General features: G+C 40.1%; 1 protein-coding gene across 2 annotated transcripts in view; it reads left to right on the plus strand.

Moving 5' to 3' along the window:
* The window catches only part of KCNJ6 (potassium inwardly rectifying channel subfamily J member 6), a 178881-nt gene that overhangs the window by 125044 nt on the left and 34735 nt on the right, over positions 1-19102 (plus strand). For both annotated transcript variants that reach the window (XM_061453598.1, XM_061453599.1), the window contains one exon: positions 10644-11564. In XM_061453598.1, coding sequence (XP_061309582.1) covers positions 10644-11564 — 921 coding nt within the window. The remainder of the gene's footprint in view (positions 1-10643; positions 11565-19102) is intronic.

Here is a 19102-nt window from a genome sequence, read left to right on the forward strand (position 1 = left end):
CCTGACAGATTTTCAGAAGAGAAGAGTGCCTTGCTTTTCTGACATGCATTGCTCAGAAGTAAAAGCCACTGGAATCCTCCTTTGACTGCAAAGAAGTTTTCAAGAAATAAATTTCTATTACCAGGTGAAAAAAAAAAAAACAACCCTAAAAAAAATAGTCCTTGTCTGTTTCAATTTCTCCAGTCTTCTCAGCTTCTTCTGTAGCTTCATGCAACTTTATGCAATAGCAGAAGGAAAACTAATAAATACACTTAGGTAATATCTGTGACCTGAGGGCAACCTGTTTGGTGTGCAGCTGCATGTAAACTGAGTGGGGAAGCATAATTTAAGGAAGGAAGTTTGTGACATTTTTTTCATTCTTCTTTTTAGAATTGAGCGGTAGGAGGAATCAGGTATCCGTACTTCAAAGTTGCTCTGTTCTCTGCAGTCATATTTCTTGATTTAAAAAAAGCAGACATAGCAAGTGATAGTTCTTTCTAGCTTAAATGCCTTGTCTGTACCAGTGGTATTCAAACTGCTCCCCCAAAGCCTTTTGCTTCACAAGAAAACTGCCAATGGGCAAAATCATCTGCAAAGTAACAGTCATGAAGAGAGACAGGCTCCTGGGTGCCTGGGTGTGTGTGTGCTACTTTGCATTGTAGTACACACACACACACACACACACACACACACACACTACCCAGAGCACCATTGACAGGTGGTTTCCACAGTGAATGACCATCTTGACCTAGGGAAATTTTACTCGGTTTAGGTGATGTTTTGCAGAGAAGAAGTAAGGACTCAAAGTTATCTCAGATCCCCTAACCTTAAACTGATCAGGTACAAGATCAATATCAATATATAGCATCTTCTGCTCATTTCTCTAGGTAAGTACTAGAAGTTCTTGTGCTTGGTATTCAGGCTTACTCTGTTACGTAAGTTACTGGCTTTAGTTGACTGGTACAGCATATTGATTGATTCAAGTCCTTCCTTTCTGACAAAAATATCCTTCTCCATTTTTCTTATGCCTTAAATTTATGATAGTTCATTGATCAAAGCAAAGCAAGCTGTCAGAGTATGTCAGTGCATTAGTCAAGATGGTTCCAACACCTGCTCAAGGAGCTCTATGAATATTCAGACACAAAGTTGTCTCCAGGTTGTTCAGCAATGCAGGCAAAAATTGTATTTGTCTATCCCAAGGAGGAAGATTCAAGTAAAGCCAACCTTACTTCAGAAAGGGGAGCTAAAAAGAACGGGAATAGAGTTGGCATAGGAAACAGTAAGGAGAAAAAAGGGCTTTCTTCTTCTGCCAACATGAAAGTGGGAAAACAGGTGGTATCAACTTCTTCTGTGAGGGTCTAGTTCTCTCCTTTCTAGTGACATAACTGGACAGATAGACTTTGACAAAGGCAACAGTTTCCTGCCTTGATCTGTAAACTTTTCACATACTGGAATATGCAACATGCCCGTCACCTATCTGACTGCATCTACAATTCTAAATAAAACCAGGCCAGGGACTGGTCTGCATCCTTGAGAGAAAATGGCACAGGATGTCCACACCATTTCACAGAGCACATGGCCCTGAGTCTTGTGTAGACTTTATGTCTCTTGGTTTTAAGGCATAGTAAGTATACTGACAGTATTTTTTTTTTCCACTTCAAATTATCTGAAATAACATAAGGTCTGTGGTGCACTTTGCTTGACACAGAGGCGGCATGAGGGCCTGTGGAGAGGTCTGAGGAAGCAGGGTCTGCTGATACATTGGGCAAATGACAGTGAAAGAAGCCAAACCTGATGCAATCTTATCCATGTTGCCTAATGGGAGCAGAGCCTGGCACATGTTGTCCCAAATCATTCCCATGTATTGTCTCAGAACATTAGCTGACATGATGTGAAGCCAGGGCTTGTAGCCTGCTAACATTTAGCAGTACAGATTATCAGCACTGGACAGGCCAGCCAAGCTCCTATTTACACTTCAGCTTCCAGAAACAACCAGAAGCATTCTCTTGATGCCAGTGACATTACAGGTGCAGAATTAAATGAGTCAGTATTATCTATAAGAAAGGGTCAGCTGATAGCTAATTTTTGTTTCCAGAGTTTTCAGTTGGGAAAATTTTAATGGGGAAAAAAATAACCAAACAGAAATAAAACATGTGAAGAAGGACCTGATTCTCTTTATCTCTTCCTGTAAAACTTGAGAATACTCTTTTTTCGAAGTAATCAATGAAGGAAATATGTGGAGGAACCAGAATTTAACCAGGCCTCACACAACTGTCCTGGAAGGCTGTAAGTCAACAGCTCAGATGAAAAAGAAAAGCCGAAGAGAAGTCATACTCTTCTCACAGGTGCATGGGGCAAAGCAAGGAGCAATGGGAACAAGGTGCAGTGATGGAAGTTCCAATAGTATATAACCAAAAAGCCCCAAAAGTTCTTAATGCTAGAGGTACAGCATCTATCAGGGCCCAGAGAGGCTGTGGAAACTCCCATCCTTGCTTTGAGCAATGTAATCTAACTTTGAAGTTAGTCCTGTGCTGAGCAGGGAGGTTGTCCTTTAGAGGTCCCTTCCAACCCAAAATATTCTCTGATTTTAAGCAGGTTGAAAATCTATTTATTTTTTATTTCTAGCAGTTAGAGTGTGTAAACCAGTTTAAAACTGATAACACTCAGGTGAGTATATTTCCTTCATGCTGTCTTATTTTCCTGGTACTTCCCATAGAGATGAAAAGCTGAGATCTTGGTAAATATCTGAAGAAATGGTGCAACTGACAAGTAAAAGGTTTTTGCTTAGTACACATGACAGTAACTGGCAGAAATACCTGGAGTTGAGTAACTGCAAAAAGAAATCTCTCAGGGGCACATCAGACAATGACATGTTACAGCAGCTCAGGGAGACGTATATCTGATGCAGAGGCACCAGAAAGCAAGCACGTGGCCAGTATTTGCAGCTATTAAGGCCTGTCAACACTGTGAATCATTAATGATCCCTATTATCCCTACTACAGCAGTTGTCAGTAGTTTTGCCACATGGAAATACTAGACATGAGCCAAGGTCTAATGTTGCTGGATGTGATGACTCAGGGTGGGACACCTGGGCTGTCTCTGGCACTGACCTTGTCCACTGCTTGCAGCAGAAGAGACAATATTATGCATTTTCCAAGTGCAAAAAATGCATCCTTTTTATCTTTCTCAGCTTCTCAGAAGAAACAGTGCATCTGAGGAAGCTGTTTTCTGCCTTGGTTGTGAATAGGATAAGAGCATTATAGCAAAAGGCTGAGGTCTCACTTTTTTCAAAAGAGATAGAGTACCTCTTTGACTTCTTTGTACACTGCTATGAGTAATTGTATGAGAGAGTCTTTGATTTTACTGCCAGTATTGCACACTTACCATGGTCAGGAGTCTTCATTCTGTCTTTCTGGTAGTCCTCCATTATCTAGTCTTCCACTCGTAGGTCATGATTTTCAGTGTAACCGTTGCTTCCACCATAATGTTGAACTTAATCTCCCTTGTTCAACATTATCTGGAACTGCGTGGAGAATCTGTTACTTTCCTTTTTGTAGCTCTTCTGGTTTGTCATACTCAGACTTTCTTATTCATTACCTGCTTAAGGTGAAAACACCTTTTTTTTGTGGCCTTTCTGATGAGAAAAAAAGTGAGGAGGTGGAGCGTGAAGAAGTAGTGAGCACTAGACAAGGGTGATAGACTATCTGCCATAAGGGATTGGAAGATATTCTTAATTTAACATATAGCTAGTGACAGAGATTACTTGTACAGAGGAATATGATGAGTAAGAACATGGCACAAGTCAAAGTACATGTGCAATATCAGCAATAGCCCATACAAATGCTGATTCTGCTCAAAAGAATAGCATCTAGACTGCACTTAACTGGCTCCCTCCCAAACACTCTGAACATCAGTCACAGTCACCACACACATAAGAGAGTGAATGAGTAACATGTATGCTGACCTCAAAAACATAGGCTTTCAAGAGAAGCCCTACCTGCTCTGAACCTCTTGAGGTTTTCTGGAAGCCAAATCTCCAGCAAATATCATTTATATCTAGACTAATCAGATGCAAGCAGCGAACTCTCCTTATTCTAGAAATCTATTTTTGATGACAGGCATTTGCACTAGGGATGGCTCTGAATTAACATTGACTCCAAGCAGTCAGATTTCAGGTAATAAACAAGTTTCATAACCCAGTTTGAGATCCTCAGCTTATAGGAAGGCAAAGACGTTGATAATTAACTGTCTCCACATCTTTGCACGACCAGAATGTGTAGCCTTTTTACACTGCTCCATATATGTAACAAAGCTGAGGCTGTTTTGACTTCCCTGTGCTTCAAACGAAGCTAGGTTTAGCAAAGCTAAAGGTAAAAATGGCATCCTGGAGCCTTCAGTGGTAAATTCTGTAGCAAAATTGGTTAGAATTCAAGACAAAAACTACAAGGTTAAATGACTACCAAAAACGGAGTTGTGGATTTTTTTAGTTCACGTATCAGTTTCCTTTTCCACCCTTCATAATAAAAGGGCCAAGAATCAGAAATGAATGGATATGTTTGTACTGCATAGAGGCAAAATGTACCCAAGCTGATTTTTTGCAGCTATACAGGATTAAAAACTAAAAGAAAAGAATTAAAATAGTAGAACATTGCTTTTATCAAGTTGGGTTAGAAGGCAACGATGAAGCAGGTAGGGTGAAAAAAGGTATCATCTTTACAGCCTCTTTTCTAATCAGAAACATACTTCAATTTGCATTTCTTTTCTAGTGAAAACTGCTTCTGAAATAAATTTAAATCACACGCATGCTCTCTCTGAAATTATATTTATGATTCTATGGGTGCAAATAAGTAATTTGGCTCTTGAAGAAATTTACCAAGTCAGTGTTGATTGAACATTTCAACATTTCAAAATGAGGACTAGACGATATTCCCAGACAAGTGAATAGATAATCTTGTATTGATTTCAACATCACAGGAGCAGATCTTAATTTCTTTCTTTTTCAGAAGAAAACCTGCATTTTGTGATAATGACTGCTTACAGTTGTTAGCTGGTCAAAAAAGACTCCATTTTTCTTATGTAAACAAGACTCTTTCTCCTCATATCTAGTGGTAGTACACGGTGTCTTGCAGTATGGATTACCTGGTCTCACTGAGAGTGATACAGGCTGTGTTCATCAAACAGGCAAATCCCCCTCTATTCTAAGAATATCTGCTCCTGTGCCCTCAGTGCTCATCAGACGTAAGATTTTAGAAATCTCGGAAACAGTGACTAATACCAGCCAGAGTTCAGGCAAAGCATTTCAGAACCCACCCGTCTGCGATCTCTCTCCGACTTCTCCTTGCATCACAAGCAAGAAAAGAAACAGAAAGACACAGACTTAAAACAGTAATAAACAATGCAGAAAATGTCTTGTGCTATGCTGCCTTCTCCTGATGTCAAAGCCTGACAACTTCTTAGAGACACCAGGGAACAGAAACAGCCACATGGTACTGCCAAATATTCCACAGATGAGTTCAATGTCAGGGAGGCTTGTAATCACAGCAAATGAGAGGTGAATACTGAAGACAGTTCACAAAACAGTGATATGTTTTAGTGTGAGGTGTCCCTGCCCATGGCACGGGGGTTGGAACTTTATGATCTTAAGGTCCTTTCCAACCCTAACTATTCTATGATTCTATTCTATGATTCTAAAAGGCAAGCTCAGATCTTACAAATGCAAACATACAAGTAACTAAAAAGTTAAACTCATCCTATCAGGAAAGTGGGGTATGACATGCATGCAGTCAGAAATCACAGTCAAAATGATGTCTGCTTGACGTTTTTATATGCGCAATAAAGCCCTTGAGAACAATTTGTAGATTATAATTATATTTTTTTAGTGAATTTTCAGTGAATTTGTATACAAGCCACTCACAACTGTGTTACAAGAGATAAAATCAGTCTACTAAAGTACAGCGAAACATTCACTGAACTCTATATCAGTTTCTGCTATGAAAAGGTCAGTTATAAAATGCAATATTCTATGTTGAAAATCCTAATTATTTTGCAGATCATCCTACAACTCTAATACAGTATACAATGAAAACAGGCTGCAAGTATTTAAATCAGACACGTTTGCCCTTTAAATACATCCTTTTGCTTTTATATTTGTACAGTACGATGACAAGATTTCTGAAGCACTACCAAAGTACAAAAAAATCACAATGTCAATGATAAAATGATTACTTTTCGATTATAACAATATGTTACATTCAGAGCCATGGAAGTCATGAGAGCATCTTCTCTGCGTTTCATGGTTTGTGTTGACACTGGACTCGTGCTATTTGACAGACTCTAAATAAAAATATGTGCTTGGAAACACTGGATTGTGCCTGTACAATGCTGTTCTGGAACAGACAACACCAGGGCCACAACACTGGTTCCATCTTTACTGGAAAATAAAATGTTCCCATGCACTGGCACGCAACACCCTGTGGGGTAAAATTCCTAGAAAAGCTCCTGGCATGGTTTTGACCAGTGCAGAACTTAGTACACTCTATTTCTGGCTACATTTCAGGTGTTAGCATGGGACTCAGACTATTCCTAATAAGCAGATTGTATGAGACTACCCTGCTTTGAAAACAACAGACGTTCAATAATAAGTGTGGGCTGCATCCCTCCATTTAGCCTCCATGCTGAAGAATAGGCCTGGGCACATTCAATTTGTTAATATAGCCATAGCCAGTACATACTGCTATGATAAACACAAGTGAACTATTCAGGGGCTTATATAGGAGCACTCCTTTTGATTTGTTGGAAAATAAGTCACTAAAATCTCATACATCATATAAACATTTGACTAAAAGACTCACTGAAGCAAATGCTTTGATCAGAATAGTCTACATTGGCCTAAATTGGCACCGTATTTCTACCTGACCTGTGTGTTCAAACACACAAAATGTTTGTTGGGAGAGAGGTAACTGTTCCAAACTAGGGACTTTTTCTTTGGTATCTCTTTTAATTTTTTTCAGTGCAGGTTAATATTATGTATATATTTTTGTCATGAAGAAAAGCAAAGAGAGTAAAAATAGCTCTCAAGTGAGATAGCTGCTATCCTCTGTTCCTGGAACCATGACAGCCATTATATAACTGAAAAGAAAATTAAATTATATAAACAGCATAAGCTAATTGGTTTTATATCAAGCAAAAATATAATTAGTTGAAGTGTTTTGTGGCAAAGGCATTGACAATATGTAGCCGTTCCTCAGTCTTAGTGGTGAACAGGGATCCTGCCATGTGTTTAAAACTTATTCATCAGGCATTTCCATGGAAACACACAGATGCACAATCCTTGGATCACTTTTTTCAGAAACTGCTGCTCCCAAGGTTCCTCTGGAGTGAGAACTCAGACCAGGAGACGGTGACAGGCCGTGACTCTGATCTAGAGACCTCCCCATAGAGGTATTTGTTGAGTCGCACAGCAGGATAACTTAGGTGAGGAAAAAAGTAAAACAGAGTCTTGCGTAAAGAGAAAGACTAAAAACTTGACCTTGATTTTCCCTCTCAGAGGCTGCTTCAGAGTTAGGAAATGACAGCACTGGAAAGAGCCTGAAGAGTTTATGAAATGGTCAGATGCCCCCAGGGAGATTAACATGTGCTAGCAAGATGCTGTACTGAGAGAGACTTTGGTTAAATGTAGTCACTGGTTTTGGTTGTCGAAAGCTGCTCTCTTGTATACCCAGACGGCAGTCAGCTCTGGTGTGACCTCTCAGGGTTAAGAAAACTCCTTCCAGGTTGGAAGGGGCAGGTCTCTGAAGCCTGTTTACAGTGACGGCCCACCACCATGTGCTGGAGAGCACAGCAGCTCCTTGCTCCTGCTACAAAACCTATGGCCACTTGAGAAAATGTGGCCCTTACCTCTCTCTATGGGTCAGCTCATGTACTGTGAAAGACGGGAAAGGTTGGTTGCAATGCACAAGGGCTTGAAATCAAGACAAAACATTTTGAAAGCATCAGTAAAATTCATTGTATGAATAAAAAGGTGCTTCGCTGTTAGGAAGTACTTCTATAGGAAATATATGCTGCATGAAAAGCAGGCTACACTTGTGCAGCACGTGACTGGTAGGCATCCCTGCATGGGCATGTCCCTTCAGATTTCTCCTAATGCCAGTAATAAAACCAGCATCTGTGTCCCCTCTCAGCCCTGCTATGGTTTTTAGTACGCTTTTCTGTTTCTGGTAAGAGATGCTCAGACAGGGAGGTCTAGTATATGGTTGGCTTTAACAGCAAGGTTACAAGTAAGGTATATTCTCAAAAGCAACAGGGGATGCTTGCACCCTGTCTCTGAGTTCATGCTAGGCTCTAACTGGGAGGGTAAAGTAAAACATTCAAATGTTTTAATGAACCACATTAAACCAGCATTACTAGTCCAACATACAGTCCATTCAGGTCTCAAAAGCCAGAGCCTTCATAGGCTGTTCATAATTATTTGAGGGGTCTATTACTGCGTGATGTGATAGCTCCTGTGGACTGAAATCCCCTTAGGCACAATAGAGAGTTAAGCGTAAAGTGTGAAGCCTTAACTTCAAATTTTCTGACTTTGGTTTAAGTCTGCCTCACAAGGTTCCTGCAATGTCTTTTTACTGTGTTGATTTCGTCATGCATTATATAGCATTAGTGATAATGCAAGTAGGCACACTGTCACGAACTGGGTTAAGTTCATTCAGAACTGACTGCCTTGTGACACAACTTCCAGCTCTGTCACTACCATCAGCCTGAATAATGCTCTATTTAGAGGCAGCAGCAGACTGAAGAGATGACACAGGATGGAGCACACAGTCTTAAAACACAGTACTGCTATCAAGTTTTAATGCTACTGTTAAGAGAGTCAGGCCAGAGCCCTTCTTGCAACACAGAAAAGGCTGTGGGCTGAAGAGAAGCTTGGCTGTCAATGGAGCTAGCCAAGAAAAACAACCAGTTTTCAACACTTTCTTTTTTCCTGAGTATTTCAGTCATCCCTAAAACTTTACAAGGGTCCGTGATCTTTCTCCACAGGGATGAGCCCGCACATCTTGAAAAAGCTACAGGTGCTATAATACTTCACAGGTGATCTGCTATGTAGCACAGATCTCTAAGAGTCAGAGACTAAAATGTTCTTTAGGCTATACTGACCCACCAAAAGCACTCCTCGTGTAACCCTCTGGACCAGAGCTCAGGCTTCCCCTGAGCTCCTCCATGCAAAAGCATTTCGCTCTACTGCCCAGGGCAGTGCCAGGTGGACACACTCAAGCCTCTCCAGTGCCAGAGACAGGACTGCTGTGTCAAGCAGGAGCTTTGATGGGTTTATGCCTCCATTTCCCAGCCAGGCAAGAGGCAACCAGCTCTTGGGGAAATGAAGTACTTCCCAACCAAGGTTGCTTGCTCACAGCTTTCTGCTTGAAGGTCGCCACTCACAGCACTGACAACACACAGGTCAAAGCCCTGACTGCTCAGGAGGAGCATCTCCATAAACCGATGGTACAACATCATATCAGTGCCGCTATATTCAGAGTCAAGCATCTAGGCGGAACCAGCAGAAGCTTTTTCCCTTCACAGCCTGGTGGCAGAAGCAGTTAGCCAGAAAGGAAAAAATTAGGAGTTCAGGAGCTGAAATTCCTGCAGGAGCAAGTCCTAGAGAGCAGAAGGTTTTCCAGTAAAAGGCAGCAGTTACTCCAGACCTCCCCATGTCCTCAGCTTCATGCAAAACACATTTGATTAAACCACTCTCCTCCCCAGTATGCTCTTTTTTTTTCTTGCACATAAAGATAATGAAGCTATTTATCTCAAAATGCTGGGAAACTAAAGTTAAAAAGAAACGCAGTTACAGGCATTTTGAGGTTCTAAATACTTGTAAAGACACTTACAGAGGAATGCTGTTTAGGCCCACACAGTTAGAGAAAAAGGTACATTTGAATCAAAGGCCACAGGCACACTGAATTAAAATGAAATCACGTTATGAAGTACTCTATGTTTTACATTGCTGGGAGAAGGACACACAATTCCCTGTCTCAGTATCAGCGAGACATTGATTTTCTATGGAAATGTGCTTGAATTGCTCTTGTTATATATTACTCTGGAGCCTGCCTTTCCTCCAACAAGAGTAGGATTGTTCTTTCTTAAAACTGATGTTTCTTGTTTTTTTTATAAACTTCTTATTTTATATTTGCAATTGATAGAAAAAACAGCTCAACAATTGTTCATTTTCTCTGCTCATCTTGTTGGCTAAAGCCCCCAAGTGAATCCATTTCCTCATTTATATCTGCTATCTCCTAGAAGATCTTACTTGGTGCATAAGAAATCTCATATATTAAACTGTTAAGGGGGGGGGGGGGGGGGGGGGGGAAGAAAGATCTGCTTAAACACATCTTGCAGAATTTAAATATGGGTGTAGAAAGGATGACCTAATAGATAGGAAATGAGACATTTCCTTCATAGTATTTCTATTTAGCAATAAATTGAGGATGCTTGGCATCATTTGGCTTTTCTGTTGTGCATTCAGTAGGTGAGCAAAGAATGAGGGTAATAATTTTATTGATTACTAGCTAATTACTAGCAATGCCGGTACTACCAAAAGAAGCTGTGTGTTGACATAGAGAAATAATAAGAAAAATAACGCCTGCCTTTTTCTTGTTTGTTTTTCATGGCAGCTAACGTACTGGAAGAAGACTCAATGGAGCAGGACATAGAGAGCCCTGTCGCTATTCATCAGCCAAAGTTGCCCAAACAAGCTAGAGAGGATCTGCCAAAAAATATAAATAAAGATTGTGCCAAGAGAAAAATCCAGAGGTATGTTAGGAAAGATGGGAAATGCAACGTCCACCATGGGAATGTCAGAGAGACTTATCGTTACTTGACTGACATCTTCACTACCTTAGTCGATCTCAAGTGGAGGTTCAACCTGTTGATTTTTGTCATGGTTTACACTGTGACCTGGCTCTTCTTTGGAATGATATGGTGGCTAATTGCCTACATGCGAGGAGATATGGATCACATAGGGGACAGCACGTGGACCCCATGCGTCAGCAACCTCAATGGGTTTGTCTCAGCCTTTTTATTCTCAATCGAGACAGAAACCACCATTGGGTATGGTTACCGGGTCATCACGGACAAGTGTCCCGAGGGAATTATTCTGCTTTTAGTGCAGTCTGTTTTAGGTTCTATCGTCAACGCTTTCATGGTTGGCTGCATGTTTGTGAAAATATCCCAACCCAAGAAGAGGGCAGAAACCTTGGTTTTTTCTACAAACGCAGTTATTTCCATGCGGGATGGAAAGCTGTGTCTGATGTTCCGAGTAGGAGACCTTAGGAATTCACACATTGTAGAGGCATCAATACGAGCCAAGTTGATCAAATCCAAACAGACAAAGGAGGGGGAATTTATACCACTCAACCAGACAGATATCAACGTAGGTTATTACACAGGGGATGATCGTCTCTTTTTGGTTTCACCACTGATCATCAGCCATGAAATTAACCAGCAGAGTCCTTTCTGGGAGATTTCCAAAGCCCAGTTGCCCAAAGAGGAGCTAGAAATTGTTGTAATCCTAGAAGGAATGGTGGAGGCAACAGGTAACATTTCTTATACTTTGTATAAGGTAAATGCTTTAATTTTAGTAAGGAAAACAGTGGTTGTGCTTCACTTTAAAAGAATCACTTCAATAGTCATTACTTTTGAAAAAAGCATCAGTTATCTGGTTAGCTTCAAAATTAAAAGCATGCCCAGTTTAATTGTCTGTTCCATCTTGCCTAATGGAATTACTGTTGTTTCTGCTCTGTTTGGAAAATGGGATAGCCTTTCTCATTTTCAAAATTTTTCACAGCATGTCACCCAGTTATTTGTCATTCTACTCAGGAGCAACCCAACTACTAGGACCTTATGGGATAAAATGGTTTAGAAAAACAAAATCAATACAAATCCCCGTTTTTTGGAAGCACCATAGTTCCTGCTGCTTTCAATCACCCATGGGTAACTGCAGAATAACTGCCTGCCATGTGAAATTCCTAGCCTATTTGGATCCTGTAGGAAGTGATAATGTGTTCAGTTTTCTCTTTTTGCTTGCTTGTTTGCTTGGTTTTGTTTTAACTTCTAACATGGGGGTTATTCCACCTTAGTGCACAAAAGATCTGCTGGTTTCGTATTTCACCGAGGCACCCTACACACTACAGAAGTTTACAGAACACTTAAAGCTGATAAAAACAGATATGGTATGTTATGTCAGCAGAGACTTGTTGAAAGGCTATTTGGTCATTACCTAAAATTACACAGCAGAACATCGGATATCACTTGATGCAGAGAAAACAATGCCTGGAATTCACAGCAAAGGGACTAATAATGTTTCTGCTCTGCATTAAAGCCAGAAAATAGTGTGAGTATATGTTCTCTAAGGCTGCTGTATTTCCAGCAGTCAGAATGCTGATATTCTTGTTCTAGGAATTATTTTTTTCCTGTTACTGACACCCTCTGAAGTGAGTAAATGTAATCAATGAAAGGGAATGGTGATTAGAAAATGAAGAAAAGATATGCTTGGGGAGGAAGAAACAGTATAGGAATAGAAGAACAAGATTTTCCATTTTTCACCACTACTGTAGCAAAAGCTAGGGAATTTTGAGGATGTGGATTACACATCTCTGACAGAGGTACAACCTTTCTAACCCTGACTCATGTTTTGCAACTGGAGCCAGGAAATAAAGAGCAGTCTTTTACTAGAACATGTGTGTGTGTTTCACACATCTATTATGTGGTGTCAGAAGAAAACTGCATTTGTCACCATATAATAAACGTGTGAGACAAAAATGGAGCAAAAAAATATTTGAAAGGAACTTGGCAGAGAATTTGAAGTGGTAAATGCAAGGCTTCCAGATTTTGCAGGAAGTAGGTGATACTGGAGAGAAATCAAGATGAAATTGGTGTTTCTGATACTCACAGTAGGCACAAGATTTCAAACTTCTGCATCACCTTTGGGTGAGACAATGAGGAAATTGCTGTTTGCAATTACCAACTGAAACCATTTGAAATTTCTGAGTTGCAGCTAAATGAACCTGACATCCCACAGAGTGGTGGGTATTTTCATGTTTACTGAACTCCATCTTTTCTAGAAAAATGATTGGCAAGTAGTAGAAGATTTTAAAAAATCTCACAGAAAATACCTATGTGATCAAAAGACAGTATACTTCTGCAGTGCATCAAATGTAGTTTAGCTGTCTTAAGCCTCGTTCCTCTTTATTGTTTAGTCCTTCCTTCCTTACCCCGTTTTCACCCCTGCACACCACTCACACGGCTCTCTGGGCTCTCCTTAGCTGCTCTGATTCTCAAGACATTTTTCCCTTGGTCATTATCATCCTTCACCAAAGGGGGCTACCTCTCAGACTGCTTGGTCTGGCAAAATTTAAGTTACAATGCTAGAAGAGTCCATATTAACAAAGAAACTGGATGCAGTGATTTGAAAGCCCACTGAAGCCATCTGGGACTAAGGTGTTACCCTGGCACTGGATAGGTAGCTTCATTTACCATTTTAAGCTTCTCCATTTTGTTCTGTTTGGGTTGGCTCTCCAGTTGCATGCAATATGAGTGAGGGCATCAAATAATGCCACTTAACTATGGCATCAGAACGATTAATGTCAATTACCAGGACAATTTCTAAAGCATGTTTGTGTAAGTAGCCACTTGTTCTGTGCTTTGCCCACATGCATTGGTTTATTTTTGTTGAAGGTGCAATCAGACCCACTTTCCACCAATTACAGATATTTTCCCTCTTTGAATTTACAACCATAGATATATAATTTCAGTTACAATAGGGAAAATGCTGAAAGCAAACTTGGGCCATCATACATTCAAATTTCCTTCCTATACCCTATGTAGAGTAAAAGCATCAAAAGCAGTTGCTTACAGCAGCAATCTCCAGCTCTGCAGAGCAAACGGTACGCTACCCATCATACCTGCCAATACCGGTCCAAGTCATGGCATACAAAAATATTAAACCTTAGACTAAGAAACTGTGACCTCAGCTATAGCAATATCACTGTTCAGCATCACTGCTCGTGGGTCAAAACCAGATGGGAATCATTAACTTATGCTATTCATCAGGAAAACAACTCTCAAGTTTGACCAGTGAAAACAATCCTTTCTCTATTTTCAGATTTTCCCCACTCTGACAATATTTATGCCTTTAATGAGAAGTAATACAGTGGAAAATGCTAAGTATAAACATTTGCTATTCCTTTTACTGTTTATTGATGTTATTCTGCTTAAACTTTTACTGAGCAGATGATATCATTTTATACATATATTATGCTTTCTACCTCAAGGGCTCCAAAATCATATCTACCTGTAGTATGAAACACTGCTGTTTATGTAGTATCAATGCAGTGAACTCTGCATTGCATGTTAGGACAGGAAATGAAGAATAATGCATTTTATTGAAGTTGAAATAATTAACCAAATTAAATTCAGCAGAAAAATCAGATCAAGAACCCCCTAATTCTCCTTTGAAGCATTACGATATCTTTCCGAGATGCAAAAGAAGTACGTATGTCTTCACCAAAGCAGATAAGCAAAATATGAGCCTAGAAAGTATGACTACACTTCAACTATTCACATTCATTCTCCTATGAAGATTACTTTGAGGGCAGAATTTTCAACAAGGCACTTTCAATAAGACATGAAGTCAACCTGACTATTTCATACAGCATCAGCAAAAACTCAGAATAAAACTAGTTTTTAAAAATGTTCATTATGAATCCTTCCAATGTGCAATTTTCTGTATTTAGTTACAATGACATTCAAAAATATCCCCTTGAGTTCAAAGGATAACACTCTTGCAAAGATTTACTCGTGTGGTTTTGCTGATACTGATGTACATCTCTCAAGTGTCCAAAACGCCCAATCATGGTGTGAAGTATGTTAGGCTGCCATGAAGCAACCAGTGAGCCTTCATGAACGGGTGGCAAAAGTCCAGCCAGATGTCACCACACCTGAAGGACACATCAGTTGTTTCCATGTTTTGCAGCCCTCATTCCATTTCCTACCATACTAACAACAGGTAGGAGTTCCAGTGTAATGCAAGGATTTATACTAACTCTGCAAAAAGTAGAGCAACATTCACCTTCAACAAGGAAGCCATTTCTGAGGCACTTATGCTTCTTTTAGTGTCAGACTACAGCTGTGGCACTAACAGAATAGCCCAATACCAGCAAAAGCTCTGGTCCCACACTCAGCACTAAAAAGCAGGATTCTGGCATCCCTCCACTCCTTAGGGGAGAGCTGTAACAAATGCAAAAAGAACTGGAAAAAACATGGCTAACACACTGACGTCAGTTCAATAGTGTTTGATATTTGCCACTCAAAATAGTTGTCTTATTTTAAAGTGCCACAACTGTTTTAATATTATTTTATGGAGACCACTTAAGAGATTTGTTAGAGAACAATTAAGACAGTTGTTAGAATATCCACATTTATAATGGTGGAATTTGAGAAAATGTTGATTTTTGGTTTTTCTCCTTAGACCAACAAAGAAGCTTAGGCTCAAAGATCCAGAACCCTGCCTCCCTAAACAGCAGGCACAAAAGCTTGAATTTGAAGAACTTATTTGTTTTAAACTGTAAACAAAAATCTACAAGTAAGAAGTTTTTATTATAACTTAATAGCCCCTTTTTAATGAAAGGCTTCAAACTCAAACCTTTTTCACTACTGAAATTTGGTTTTAAGGGATCTCATAGCATCATAAGCAAACTAGTTATTATAAAAAATTATACAAGACTTCCAAAATTATAATTCCAATACAGGAAATAAATTGAGACCAAGAAAAGGTAAGTCTTTTAAATCTGGGAAGATCAGGTGGAAAAATGAGGTACGTTACAATATCTGCAGAACCTGAGAAAGAAACTGAGACACTCAGAGAGAGGGATTTACAAAAGGAAAAACAAAAAGAGAAGTATCTTGAATAGCCCATAGCCTTGTTGGTAACATCTTTCCTGAATCATAAGCAGCCTGATTTAAATACCCCCTCTAAACCTGCACTGTTCTACAGAAAACAGTATTTTCTAACACATTAAAAGAATATGAAGTTTTTCAAACTACTCAAGCCAGCAAGGCCCTCAGACTTTGAGAAGCTGTATATGGCCAGCAGGGTGCACTAGATGATGCTCTGGCCATTCCCGCTCCCCAAAAATAAAAACACGAAAATTGAAATAGTACCAAGGAAAGAAACTTATCTACACTGTCAAAAAATAAGCCACAAAACTAGACATATAACTGGGCTCATACGGATTATGTTACAAATAAACTTGTAATAGTGTGCATTTATAATTCTGACACACGGGTAACTTGAGAGCAGTATTTGCAGATTGGTTTATAGATATGCAAACAAATACGCTTGCCAGCTGTGGAAAATGTGTATAGAAAATAATAAAATGTTCACATAGATGGTTACTTATATAGTAGATGATGCTATCAACTAGACAAACATTATATAAAGCTGTTCCCACTCTTCACTACAGCCCCTTTGACTGACTGACCTATTGTCTTTTTTATTTCTCCTGGATGAATTTCCATATTTACCCCTTATCCTTGCTCAAACCTAGTAAATATCTCCCTCTGCCATGTATGTTAACAGTTCCAGCCACTCAAAACATCTCAACAGATTTTGCTCTCTCTCCAAATAAGCATTGCTCCGATTACAGATTTTCTACTAAAGGGTTTTTTCCGCTCTTCAAAGAAGAGATGTTTATGCTCTCAAATTGCTTCTTAAGGGGATGTAGACCACAGGAAAAAAAGAACCTGGATTTCTCACACCCAAGTGCTCCTGCAACACAAGTGGTGAAAGCAGATTTGATTTTTGGGCTCCGGCATGTGACCAACATACATTGCATGAAATGCAATTTAAACAGGGCTAAGAATAAATGGTTTCTGGTTTAAGATGGATCATCATCATTTCAGGAATGGTCAGAATGCAATGGTTCTCCAGTCTTTAGGTTTTCTTTCTGTTTTAAAATTTTTAATATCTCTGTGTGCTAGATGCTAGACATGGCCATCTAGGTTCACCAATCCTTCTCACTCGTCAGGCTGCACACATTATCTCTTGTAGGACTCATGATCTCCAAGGCCAGAGGAGTGACAGGATCTCAAAGTTCTGCTTTATGTTCCCCTAGCAGAAGGGCACAGTAGGAAGCCTCATTGACAAGCCCTGACTTTACTGCCCACCACCAGGCGACTCCCCCCAAAACCCTGCTATGGCAGACACTCAACAAATACTGTTGCTTCCAGCATGGCTTCAAGCAACTGTGTTTTCCAGCAGTTTTAGTCCAGAAGCAAGGCATCTGTGAAGGTGATAGTGTGGAGTAGCTGGGTCTCCAGATCCAGCTCAGACATTGAGGTATAACTGGAGGAACCAAGAAAGTAGAGGCTGAGCAGCACTGGGAAGTGCCTGTGTCCCCAGCACCCACACAGACTCCATCACAAAGAGCTCCACTTTGCAAAAACAAATGGATGATTCTCTGCAGAGGGCACAGCAGCATTATCCAGGTCAAAGGATTCCGCAGGCAGTATTAGCTCACTGAATATTTTTTACCTGCTTACAAAGTGGAGACATGATTTCTGAGCCCTCCTGAGAAGTGCTTCAGGACAATGAAGTACCTTTTACATCTCTGAGCATTTTCCAAGACAATAGCTATGAACTGAAGCATGCTCAGTTTGTCCACTTGGAACGGTGTCAACAAAGGGTCAGCGCTGAAATGGCTTTTTTTTTTTTTTTTGAAAGGAGAAGTATAGTTAGCATTTCTAATTTTAGACTTCTGCTTTTGGCCATCCAAGGCTGCTACTAATCTGAAGGCTGCTAATAAGCCCCTGTGCTGAAATCCCAAGGCACACACTGAGTTGGGTCAGGGCAGTGTCTCACCCCTGAAACTTTTGCCAAAATGAACTGATTCTTTCATGTTGATTACCTTATTCACTCATGTTTGATCTCCAGATATGAAGCACACTTAACTAGCCTGCAGTTCAAAGCCATTGGAAATATTTTTGGCAAACTCTTCTTACCATTATCTCGAAAAGATCTCACTTCTCCCCTTGGTGCTTATTTACTTCCAACTATATAATATTGTTTCCTCCTGTTCTGTCTCTACAATTACTGAACTGTAACAAAGGATAAGCATTACGCTCCTTGATAACAGCAAGGCCCTTCTAAAGTTGCAAGTATTTACACTGGTTTCTAATGAATGTAAGCAGATAGATTATTCACCATCAGCAGGAAGCTTTCACCAAACTGAATAGAGCAGTAACTATAAAGTCAAAAGTGACCTCAAAGATTGAAGAATAAGCAAGCAAAGCTGTTAACTAAACCAGAAATTCAAAGTAAATGTTTGACAGATTAAAAAGAACAAGGCTACAGACTGCAGCTGACCCCACTGGCTACATAAAGTACATGAAACAGAGAAGACTTACAAGTATATGCTACATATCATAGAAAGCCATTGCCAGCACTAAGAACTCCCATTATGGCATATCTTCTGGGCTTCCCAAGGCCACTACAAAGAAGTCCTCAAGGGGTTCCAGCAGAAACAAATTACAAGAATTACAATGGTCTCAGCGGTTTCAATCTTGGCATTTGAAGGAAAATCAAACACAAATTTGGACTCACTGACATGCTTTGCCAGTTTTTCACCACCCTTCTGAACTCTAGTATATCCATGTAGGCAAAGAGGGCTCAGGGAGCTGCTCACTTGTGTCACTGAAAAGCAGCAAACTACCACAACACTGGTGAGTCTGAGTCCAAGCAGGAGCAGAAGCACCGGTTACAGCATATACACACAGACTACTTAGCCTGAGCAGCCACCCATTTACCAGCACTCCCAGCTGCAGCAGATGGCAGCATTAATCTCTGCTGCCCACCTGGAGAGAGGCTGGCCTGACCTTTTCCCTAAAGGCAGAAGACAATCCAGAGCTTCAACCCAAGAATACATTATCAAATAGTCATATTCCAGTGCAGCATGCTCTCAGGTTAATTTAACAAGGTGCTAATGTCCTCATAAGTGATGCTGAACACCTACAGTTTATTATTACAAAGTTGATTTTGGCATAAAAGCATTTCCACCTGTAGCGATCTGTACAACTG

The sequence above is a fragment of the Pezoporus flaviventris genome, unplaced genomic scaffold (genome assembly GCF_033815535.1).
Source record: "Pezoporus flaviventris isolate CSIRO_AGI_PZ_B2104156 unplaced genomic scaffold, CSIRO_AGI_Pfla_v1 ptg000015l, whole genome shotgun sequence".
In the NCBI taxonomy this organism is placed as follows: Eukaryota; Metazoa; Chordata; class Aves; order Psittaciformes; family Psittacidae; genus Pezoporus; species Pezoporus flaviventris.